The sequence below is a fragment of the Nyctereutes procyonoides genome, unplaced genomic scaffold, assembly GCF_905146905.1.
Source record: "Nyctereutes procyonoides isolate TBG_1078 unplaced genomic scaffold, NYPRO_anot_genome, whole genome shotgun sequence".
Taxonomy (NCBI): Eukaryota; Metazoa; Chordata; class Mammalia; order Carnivora; family Canidae; genus Nyctereutes; species Nyctereutes procyonoides.
Genome location: NW_026575132.1, coordinates 33,589,232 through 33,601,723, shown reverse-complemented (window position 1 = coordinate 33,601,723; position 12,492 = coordinate 33,589,232). Strand labels below are relative to the sequence as shown.

The 12,492-nt window shown below is 40.1% G+C and overlaps 1 protein-coding gene and 1 pseudogene across 1 annotated transcript; both read right to left on the bottom strand.

Annotated features, from left to right (window-relative positions):
• Positions 1-380: 380 nt before the first annotated feature.
• On the bottom strand, positions 381-1,313 carry LOC129522795 (olfactory receptor 6C74-like; annotated as a pseudogene).
• Positions 1,314-10,158: 8,845 nt separating this feature from the next.
• Positions 10,159-11,112, bottom strand: LOC129522812 (olfactory receptor 6C74-like). Its single transcript, XM_055345243.1, has one exon. It carries the CDS (start codon positions 11,110-11,112, stop codon positions 10,159-10,161), a length of 954 nt encoding a protein of 317 aa, XP_055201218.1.
• Between the last annotated feature and the right edge of the window lie 1,380 nt (positions 11,113-12,492).

Genomic DNA, 12,492 nt, shown 5'->3' with positions numbered 1-12,492 from the left:
ATCTAAATGCCTTTTGGTAAATATCTACCAATTCTGTTCAACCATGTTTATAGCTAGGTAGAGGTGAAATAATAAGTATATGAGTTGCTAAATTTTGGAAAATTCAAGCACATGGTTTACATCAGATGGAAGAATAAAAAAGTGTTTTGCAATTAATCAAATGTCATCAATATGTGGAATATTTAGGGAGAAGATAGCTATGCACATCAAAATAAAATGTGGACTTGAAAAGACAGATTTTCATTTTGCTATGAAAGTGCAGAGTTCAAGAGTGGTCTACCAAAGACCCTGTACTACAACTCTTTGGACTGCTTTAGTGGCTAGAATGAAGATAAATGGTGCTCGGAAATCCTCTACTACAAGGCCATGCAATTTTTTTTTCATCTTGATATTTTCATTCCGCGCATTGTGTCTGTCAGAGCCTCATGGACCTGCTTGTTCCACAGAGTATAAATGACAGAGTTGAGCAGCAGGGTTACCACTATGTTCACAAGGACAGCCTCCCTGTTGGAGTCCATCCTGTTCAGTTGCTTTGGTTTCACATATAGACACATAAAGACACAGCTGCCATACATCAGAGAGAGGACTATGAGGTGAGATGAGCAGATGGAGAAAGCTTTCTTTTTCTCCTTGGCTGATGGAAGTTGCAGGATTGTGACTACTATGTTGCTATAGGCAATGATGGTTATGATAAGGGATGTCAAAAGGATAAAGGAAGTGAGGACAAAGGCCAACATTTCAATAGACCTGGTGTCAGAACAGGAGAGATGAATCAGGGGGCCAAGGTCACAGAAAAAATGGGGGATGACATGGGAACCATAGAAGGATAACTGGGAAACATTTACTACCAGACAAGTGATGACAGTGAAGGCCAAAGCACATCAGGCCATGACCAGAAGGAAGCAAGTCTTCAGGTTCATGATGGTTGGGTAATGCAGAGGCTTGCAAATGGCCACATACCAATCCTGAGATGCCACTGCTGTGAGGAAGAAACCTGCTGCTCCCAGAAATAAAAAGGCAAAGGCTGTATGAAACAGGCAGGAAAGGAAATGGTTTGCTTGCCTCAGAGAAAGATGACTAACAACTTAGGAATAACAGTATTTATGAAACAACACTCCACAAAGGAGAAAATGCTGAGGAAAAAGTACATAGGCATGTGGAGCCGGGCGTCAGCACAGTTGATGGTCATTATGACAACATTGCCTGCAATGGATGCCAGGTATGCCAGCAGGGGCATGAGGAAGAGGATCCTGGATGGCAGGAAATCCCTCCAGGGTGAATTCTTGGCCAGTTGTAGCATTCTCCATTTCCATGGGCATCTCTTCCCACTATAGCATCACTGCTGGTCTTAAACTAAAATCAGCATGCACAAAGATTTTACAGGAGCACAATTAAGTTATCTGACTAACCAAGAGAGTGGCTAGGCTGAGAGGAATGTGGATTAGCTAGTTGGTTCTGAATCAGAAAGACTTGAGTTCAATACTGGTTCAATACTGAGTTTTAACTCCTGAGAGAAGGGTCATCTTTGGAAAGTTAGTTAGCCTTTGTCAATTTCACTTTCACCTTCTGCAGAATGAAGATGATGGGATCTAACTGTCATGTTCTTGTGAGAATAAGATAAAGCATGTAACTCACTTGGCATATGATGCCAATGTTTCCTATGTGTTCCGCAAAGTCTAATTGTAATGTTATTATCATTAATATAATGCTTATATAGAACATCATCTGTATGCATGGCTGTTGACATTTTCATAGTTATACAACACTTACTATTTTTAAAGATTTTATTTATTCATGAGAGGCACAGAGAGAGAGAGAGAGACAGAGAGACAGAGAGACAGAGAGGCAGAGGGAGAAGTAAGCTCCATGCAGGGAGCCAGACATGGAAATTGACTGGGTCTCCAGGATCATGCCCTGGGCTGAAGGTAGCGCTAAACTGCTGGGCCACCAGGGCTGCCCACACTTTTTATTTTTTTATAATGTTTCAATTTCTAATGAGGCATAACAGTAATATTAGTAATATTCCTTTTGAATATTCCTTTTAGTGATGCCACACATTCTATGGTACAACTTGACATCATCATCATGTGTTGACGGCTTAAGCACGGTACGATGCTGGTCACTGACATTCAGTATTTCTATTCTGCTTTACAATAATCATGAGCCCCTTCTACAGAAGCAGTGATGGAACCTTATAGAGTTCCAGAGAGTTTAGATCACATATCTGGGACTTTAGCCTGAATGCCCAAATCCAGAGACCTGCTGTTTACAAATACAATAATAAAATATTTTTAAATGGAAACAAATTTATTGTTGATTATCTTTCTTACTTAAGTAAAGATTAGCTTTATTTATCTTAATTGTTTCTATCCATACTTAGTATCACTGATGAGTTGTTGTTCAATGGAATGAAATGGGACTTAGAAAGGATCTACTTTAACAAAATCATTTTATAGATAAGACTAGAGACCAGAGGATTGTTGTTAGGGGATGCCTAACAGGACAGTTAGGGGCTGTCCTAACAAGACATAAATTGTAAATTCAGGATTTGCCATCCCTGTACCCTCTCCTGGACTCATGTTGTCTTGTGAGGAAGGTGGGAATGACAAAATTCATAGGATTATCCCACTTAAGAGGATATGCCTGGCACCTGGAACTCATGCACTCACTCTCAGAACCAAGTTCAGGGAACATTCTTTCTCTTCAGTCCTCTCAATGAGCAATTTCTCTTACATTGGTGCTTGACTCTAGCATCTCAATACTAGGCTAAAAGTCAGCTGTGTGGAATGTGTTACTCTTACTAACCCACCCTGGGCCAGGTCCTCTGAAGAGTTGCTCATGAAATCAAACTGCTCACCCTGAGTAGAGCCTCTGCTTCTGTTCCTGCTGAACCCAAAAGTCTACTAAGTCACCAGGGTCCTTAAGACCAGGCACACACAACTGTCACCTCATAGGAGGGCAGGACTTCCTCCTCTTACAGCTATTGTCATTCAAGAAATCAAGTTCTTTGGGCTTAATGACCTCATCAAAAGGCTCAGGGTTTCAGACTGGATAAAAAAGCAGGACCCATCTATTTGCTGTCTAAAAGAGACTCATTTTACACAGAAGGACACCTAGAGCCTGAAAATAAAAGGTTGGAGAATCATTTGCCATTCCAATGATCCACAAAAGAAAGGAGGGGTAGCCATCCTTATATCAGATAAACTAAAATTTACCCCGAAGACTGTAGTGAGAGACGAAGAGGGACACTATATCATACTTAAAGGATCTATCCAACAAGAGGACTTAACAATCCTCAATATATATGCCCCGAATGGGGGAGCTGCCAAATATATCCATCAATTAATAACCAAAGTTAAGACATACTTAGATAATAATACACTTATACTTGGTGACTTCAATCTAGCACTTTCTACACTCGATAGGTCTTCTAAGCACAACATATCCAAAGCAGCAAGAGCTTTAAATGATACACTGGACCAGATGGATTTCACAGATATCTACATCCAAACTCAACTGAATACACATTCTTCTCAAGTGCACATGGAACTTTCTCCAGAATACACCACATAGGGGTCACAAATCGGGTCTGAACCGATACCAAAAGATTGGGATCGTCCCCTGCATATTCTCAGATCATAATGCCTTGAAATTAGAACTAAATCACAACAAGAAGTTTGGAAGGACTTCAAACACGTGGAGGTTAAGGACCATCCTGCTAAAAGATGAAAGGGTCAACCAGGAAATTAAGAAAAAATTAAAAAGATTCATGCAAACTAATGAAAATGAAGATACAACTGTTCAAAATCTTTCAGATGCAGCAAAAGCAGTCCTGAGGGGGAAATACATTGCAATACAAGCATCCATTCAAAAACTGGAAAGAACTCAAATACACAAGCTAACCTCACACCTAAAGGAGCTAGAGACAAAACAGCAAATAGATCCTACACCCAGCAGAGGAGAGTTAATAAAGATTCGAGCTGAACTCAAAGAAATCGAGACCAGAAGAACTGTGGAACAGATCAACAAAACCAGGAGTTGGTTCTTTGAAAGAATTAATAAGATAGATAAACCATTAGCCAGCCTTATTAAAAAGAAGAGAGAGAAGACTCAAATTAATAAAATCATGAATGAGAAAGGAGAGATCACTACCAACACCAAGGAAATACAAATGATTTTAGAAACATATTATGAACAGCTATATGCCAATAAATTGGGCAATCTAGAAAAAAGGGACGCATTTCTGGATAGCCACAAACTACCAAAACTGGAACAGGAAGAAATACAAAAACTGAAGAGGCCAATAACCAGGGAGGAAATTGAAGCAGTCATCAAAAGCCTCCCAAGACACAAAAGTCCAGGCCCAGATGGCTTCCCTGGGGAATTCTATCAAACATTGAAAGAAGAAACCATACCTATTCTACTAAAGCTGTTTGGAAAGATAGAAAGAGATGGAGTACTTCCAAACTTGTTCTATGAGTTTAATTCCAAAACCAGACAAAGACCCCACCAAAAAGGAGAATTATAGACCAATGTCCCTGATGAACATGGATGCAAAAATTCTCAACAAGATACTAGCCAAAAGAATCCAACAGTACATTAAGAAAATTATTCACTATGACCAAAGAGGATTTATCCCAGGACACAAGGCTGATTCAACACCCGTAAGACAATCAATGTGATTCATCATATCAGCAAGAGAAAAACCAAGAACCATATGATCCTCTCATTAGATGCAGAGAAAGCATTTGACAAAATACAGCATCCATTCCTGATCAAAACTCTTCAGAGTGTGGGATAGAGGGAACATTCCTCAGCATCTTAAAAGCCATCTACGAAAAGCCCACAGCAAATATCATTCTCAATGGGGAAGCACTGGGAGCCTTTCCCCTAAGATCAGGAACAAGACAGGGATGTCCACTCTCACCACTGCTATTCAACATAGTACTGGAAGTCCTAGCCTCAGCAATCAGACAGCAAAAAGACATTAAAGGCATTCGAATTGGTAAAGAAGAGTCAAACTTCCCTCTTTGCCAATGACATGATATTCTACATAGAAAACCCAAAAGCCTCCACCCCAAGATTTCTAGAACTCATACAGCAATTTGGTAGCGTGGCAGAATACAAAATCAATGCCCAGAAGTCAGTGGCATTTCTATACACTAACGATGAGACTGAAGAAAGAGAAATTAAGGAGTCAATCCCATTTACAATTGCACCCAAAAGCATTAAGATACCTAGGAATAAGCCTAACCAAAGAGGTAAAGGATCTATACCCTAAAAACTATAGAACACTTCTGAAAGAAATCGAGGAAGACATAAACAGATGGAAAAATATTCCATGCTCACGGATTGGCAGAATTAATATTCTGAAAATGTCAATGTTACCCAGAGCAATTTACACATTTAATGCAATCCCTATCAAAATACCATGGACTTTCTTCAGAGAGTTGGAACAAATTATTTTAAGATTTGTGTGGAATCAGAAAAGACCCCGAATAGCAAGGGGCATTTTTAAAAAGAAAACCATAGCTGGGGGCATCACAATGCCAAATTTCAGGTTGTACTACAAAGCTGTGGTCATCAAGACAGTGTGGTACTGGCACAAAAACAGACACATTGATCAATGGAACAGAATAGAGAATCCAGAAGTGGACCCCCAACTTTATGGTCAACTAATATTCGATAAAGCAGGAAAGACTATCCACTGGAAAAAGGACAGTCTCTTCAATAAATGGTGCTGGGAAAATTGGACATCCACATGCAGAAGAATGAAACTAGACCACTCTCTTGCACCATACACAAAGATAAACTCCAAATGGATGAAAGATCTACATGTGAGACAAGATTCCATCAGAATCCTAGAGGAGAACACAGGCAACACCCTTTTTGAACTCGGCCACAGAAACTTCTTGCAAGATACATCCACGAAGGCAAAAGAAACAAAAACAAAAATGAACTATTGGGACTTCATCATGATAAGAAGCTTTTGCACAGCAAAAGAAACAGTCAACAAAACTAAAAGACAACCTACAGAATGGGAGAACATATTTGCAAATAATATATCAGATAAAGGACTAGTTTCCAAGATCTATAAAGAACTTCTTAAACTCAACACCAAAGAAACAAACAATCCAATCATGAAATGGACAAGAGACATGAACACAAATCTCACAGAGGAAGACATAGACATGGCCAACAGGCACATGAGAAAATGCTCTGCATCACTTGCCATCAGGGAAATACAAATCAAAACCACAATGAGATACCACCTCACACCAGTGAGAATGGGGAAAATTAACAAGGCAGGTAAACACAAATGTTGGAGAGGATCGGAGAAAAGGGAACACTCTTACCCTGTTGGTGGGAATGTGAACTGGTGCAGCCACTCTGGAAAACTGTGTGGAGGTTCCTCAAAGAGTTAAAAATAGACCTGCCCTACGACTCAGCAATTGTAATGTTGGGGATTTACCCCAAAGGTACAGATGCAATGAAACGCCGGGACACCTGCACCCCGATGTTTCTAGCAGCAATGTCCACAATAGCCAAACTGTGGAAGGAGCCTCGGTGTCCATCGAAAGATGAATGGAGGGATCCCTGGGTGGCGCAGCGGTTTGGCGCCTGCCTTTGACCCAGGGCGCGATCCTGCAGACCCGGGATCCAATCCCACATCGGGCTCCCAGTGCATGGAGCCTGCTTCTCCCTCTGCCTGTGTCTCTGCCTCTCTCTCTCTCTCTCTCTCTCTCTCTCTCTCTCTCTCTGTGACTATCATTAAAAAAAAGAAAGATGAATGGATAAAGAATATGTGGTTTATGTATACAATGGAATATTACTCAGGCATTAGAAATGACAAATACCCACCATTTGCTTCACCGTGGATGGAACTGGAGGGTATTATGCTGAGTGAAGTAAGTCAATCAGAGAAGGACAATCATTTTATGTTCTCATTCTTTTGGGGAATAGAAATAATAGTGTAAGGGAATAGAAGGGAAGGGAGAAGAAATGGGTAGGAAATATCAGAAAGGGAGACAGAACATAAGGACTCCTAACTCTGGGAAACGAACTAGGGGTGGTGGAAGGGGAGGGGGGGTGGGGGTGAATGGGTGACGGGCACTGAGGGGTCACTTGACGGGATGAGCACTGGGTGTTCTTCTGTATGTTGGCAAATTGAACACCAATAAAAAATAAATTTATTATTTTAAAAAAAAGGAATCTAGTTCTTGCTCTGGGCTGAGGGGAAAGGAGAGGAGAAGAAAATTCATTGGTCACAGCCTATTGTCCCAGAGTGGGGTGAATATGCCTCTCATGCTGCCAGTGGTTTAGGTGGCAAAGCCCTATTTCCATAGCCCAGAATGTTTCATAGCACACACAGCAAGGATACGTGGCAGCCTAGACTACTGAAACCCCAGAAAGGAGCAGAGATATAAAACAACCACATTTTGTTGCCCACAGGTCTGAGCTACAGCTGGACTCTCAGACTACATAGGGTTCTGATGAAAGCTCTGGCTGTGCCACCCCCAGGGGGTAAAAGCCCAGTTAACATGCAACATTGCTGCCCACCTTTCTATACCAGTTAAGGGGAACAGGCAGCTTCTTTTACATTCAGCCCTAAGTGCTGCTAACACAAATGTCTTGATGCAGTGCTTCACCTCATGACATACCTTCTCCAAGACACCTTCTCCTGCACCATGCTCCTCCATCATATCCTCACCCTTCCATGTGAAGAAGCATTCTCGTTTTACAGCATCAACAATAAGAAGATGCTGGGATGCCTGGATGGCTCAGCAGTTGAGTGTCTGCTTTTGGCCCAGGACGTGATCCTGGACTTCCGGGATCGTGTTCCACATTGGGCTCCCTGTGAGAAGCCTGATTCTCCCTGGCTTGCTCCGGAAGTAGAACCAAGCCTCCAATTAACCTGCCTGTATCTGAGAGCCAACAGGCCCCAGAATGCATTAGGCCCTTGAGGATGACAGATAGTAAAGCAATGGTTTTACAGAGTGTGTGGTATGAATGAGAGTGCAGGCATTTGCCACAGGATCTCATCCCAATTCGGTATATAGTTAGTAGGGTATTCACTCTCTCAGCTGCTCACTGAAGAGAGAAGGAATTGAACCACACATCTAGCACTTCCCACTTTTCCAGCTTCTGTTAGAAACACTAGCTTCTCTCCTACCTGTCTCAGGGCACTAACAGGGTTTGGCATACTTTAGTCTCCTGGGGCATACTAAAAACAAAGATTTGGATGACTAAAACAAAGGGTTTGGATGAGCACAAAGATTTGAGAAGTACCCGAATCTCTGGCTGGGTTGATTGGTGAGGTTTATCTCACACACTAAGCTGGTTCATGAGGCTGGGCTGTGAGCATTGGCAGAAGTGGCTATTTTATCTAATGCACAGAAACCAAAAACACAGGGAACCCCTGCTTTTAGATGAGGCTCATAAATTATCTTCTTTGGAGAAAAAAAGGGATATATAGAGACACAGCTGTCCTTGGAAGATCATGACCCCCAGGACACTTTATAATCATACCCTTCCCAGACATAAAAATTGAAATCATCCAATATTCTTTGGCAGTCTAAATCTTCTTCATCAGGTTATGCCTTAAATATTAAGTAATTCTCAAATCAAGCAGGAAAGGAATATATGCACTCAAATCAGACCTATGGAAAATCAAATGCATGCCATGTAAATGCTGTATCAGATGTGACAGGAACTACTTCCCACTAGGGCCAGTTGTCTGCAGGAGGGAGCCGCTTCCTTCATGAGACAACAAACACAGTAACTGACCCAATTTTAATTCATTTTTAAAATAACCAATGCACTCATTTTCCTTTTAAACTTTCCTAATTAGGAGTTTTGTTAGTTTTTGCTATATGAAATGTCAACTATAATTTAGCTTAACCTGGAAGTCCGTGGTAGCTCCCATACCTAAAGTCACATTAGGAAAAAATGTCTCTTACATGTAGGGAGAGAATTTGGTAGTGGGATCACCTACCTTTCAGCAATCTATTGGGGTCAGGGCTTCGCAACCTCAATTACAGGGAATAAAACCTCAACACATTTAAAAATTTTGGGGTACTTAGATGGCTCAGTTGGTTAAGCATCTGCCTTTGGCTCAGATCATGATTCCAGGGTCCTGGGACTGAGCCCTACATAGGGCTCCATGTTTAGCAGGGAGTCTGCTTCTCTCTCTCTTTTTTGTCCCTCTCCCTGTTTGTGCACATATGCTCTTTATCTCTTAAAGGGGAAAGGAGAGAAAATTAGTGAAAATATCAGTGAGGGTGACAAAACATGAGAGACACGTAACTCTGGGAAATGAACAAGGGGTAGTGGAAAGGGAGGTGGGCAGGGAGTTGGGGTGACTGGGTGACGGGCACTGAGGGGGGGCACTTGGCGGGATGAGCACTGGGTGTTATGCTATATGTTGGCAAATTGAACTCCAATAAAAAAAGAATAAATACAATCTTTTAAAAAATTTTAAGGTTTTACATTTTATTTATATTTCAAGAAATAATTAAAGACAATTTTATTAACATTTGATACAGCAGGAAGATGACAAAGTCAAAGTGCCCATTCTAACCACATGGAGTTACACTGAGCTTTTATACCTCTAACACCAATAGATCCAAAGAGAGAATAAGCTTACTGCTGACTCATTTACATAAAAGATACAATGAATGCAATACCATTAACTTTCATTAGGCTATTATATTATGACTTAATGTAATTTTCAGAATAATTTGTTACTAAAATTTCAACCATGAATACTTAAAATGGTAATGGTTTCTACCCATTTTTAAGGTATCAGGAGGCTCAAGCATGAAAATGTACCATAAACAGTAATAATTGTCATCTGATTGGTGACTTTTTTATTCTTAGTCTAAAGACTTTGCATTATGTATGTATACTAAGCTCTCCATAAATATTGTTTGAGCTGAATTCATAAAAGACCACTGAGTAGAAAATTAAGGAAGATATTTTCAGCACAATATAGAGAACTAGGAGGAATTCCCAAATAGTGAAAGGTATTGTATTGTAAAATAGGATAGTGCCCATCTAGATGAAAATTAGCATAAGCTAGATCACTATAGGGAGAGATTCTACAGAAAAGATTTCTGCAATAGTGGGAAATTGAACTACAAGACCAAGAAGATCCACTTACCCTCTAAAGCTCTGTTTATGCAACCTCACCCAGGACAGAGCATCCCTCAAAGCCTGGTGGACCTGCTTGTTCCGCAGAGTATAAATAACAGGGTTGAGTAGCGGGGTCACCACTGTGTTCACAAGGGCAGCCTCCCTGTTGGAGTCCATCCTGTTCGTTTGCTTTGGTTTCACATATATAAAGACACAGCTACCATACATCAGAGAGAGGACTATGAGGTGAGATGAGCAGGTGGAGAAAGCTTTCTTTTTCTCCTTGGCTGATGGGAGTTGCAGGATTGTGACTACTATGTTGCTATAGGCAATGATGGTTATGATAAGGGATGTCAAAAGGATAAAGGAAGTGAGGACAAAGGCCAACATATCAATAGACCTGGTGTCAGAACAGGAGAGATGAATCAGGGGGCCAAGGTCACAGAAAAAATGGGGGATGACATGGGGACCGCAGAAGGATAACCGGAACACCTTTACTACCAGACCAGTGATGAAAGAGAAGGGCAAAGCACAACAGGCCATGACCAGAAGGAAGCAAGTCTTAAGGTTCATGATGGTTGGGTAATGCAGAGGCTTGCAAATGGCCAAGTATCGATCCAAGGACATTACAGCCATGAGGAAGAAAATTATTGACCCAAAAAACAGAAAAGAAAAGGCTTGTGTGACACAAGCAGTAAAGGAAATTGTTTGCCTTCCTGAAAGAAAGATGGACAGCAGTTTAGGAATAACTGTGGTGATAAAACAGCATTCAAAGAAGGAGAAAGTGCTAAGTAAAATATACATGGGTGTCTGGAGACGATAGTCAACCCAAGTGATGATGATGATCACCATATTTCCTGTGATAGAGGCCACGTATGCCAGCAGATGTACCAGGAAGAAGATGTTTCCCAAGTACTGGATGGTAGGAAACCCTTCCAGAATGAATCCTCGGATTACTGTCTCATTCCTCACCTCCATAGTGATCTTTTCTCTGTCATCAACTCTCTTGGATATGTTAAACTGAAAACATTATCAGCAAAGAATAAAAATTTAATTGATGGCCACTGTTAAAAAATGACTACTTGCTGCTACAATTCTGAATAAGGAATCACTTTATATCGTTTAAATGCTGTATTATAAATTATTTTGAACTTTTTCTATTATTAAGCTATAAAAATTGAGGGTTTATTGTTTATTTTTGAGGGTAATTTTTATTTTTATTTTTTGTCCTTTTCTGATTGATTTATTTCACTCAGCATAATACCCTCCAGGTCCCTCCACATCAAAGAAAATGGTGGGTATTTGTCATTTCTAATGGCTGAGTAATAATTTTTAATGTGCCACTTTATTTTTTAGGAAATAATATCTTTGGATAATAGTCTATAAGGTAAACACTGTAACATGAAAATGATTGTTTGCAGGTAACATAAAACTAATAGATAACAATGAAGGCTGTCATCCCACAGAGAATATTTTTATGAGGTCATAGTGTAAATTTCTTAACTTCAGGTAGGATATGCAATATATAAAGCCTCTAATGTACTGACTTTAGCACTCTGGAAACAGAAAGTGTAGGGGGAAAAGCCATTTTCTTATTAGCATGTTCCAAACCGGTTATTTTCATGAAGTTGGTTCAGCCTGAGTTATTCACCTAGGACTTTAAGACTGAGCAGAAAACCAAGTTTATCTCAGTGTCTCATAACTACCTAGTCCTTCGGTTTAAGAGAAACCATGTCTAAAGATGAAGGGTGGTGATGACTGGATTGTTTAGAATCAATGAATAAACATTTAATGAGTACATCAATTTCCCTCTCACTCTACACACCTCTCAGAACAGATTTTCTTTCTGTTTAAGTCATAAATTACCTTTCAGTTTTCTGGGAATTCACAGTTTTCCAGGAATATTTTTGTTACACTGGAAAATTTCAGTATGATGGAATTACACCTATATTCCCATTACAATCACCGGAGGAACATTCATTTTTTTAAAAATGCCGATGTCTAGCTAGAAGCTGGATGAATTGACATGTAATCTTTGAGAAAGGAGTTTGGGCATCTGTTGGAAATCAGTCCTCTACTGAGTAAGTCACCATAATTAAATTGTATTTTAATTAATTCTTTGATTTAGTTAAAACTATTACATTAACTATTCATGATTCGCAATACAAACTTAAACATAACCATCAAATTTCATAACAGAAGAGAGTCAGAAAAAAAAGAAGAGAGTCAGGAAATAAAAACAACAAAGGTCACTTTCCTTTGGACCCTGTTGCTAGTCACTTTCACAACAACCAGTTGCTCCTCACCTTTCAGAGTCAGTGAGGATCATTGCAGTCATAAATGAGAATACATTCACAT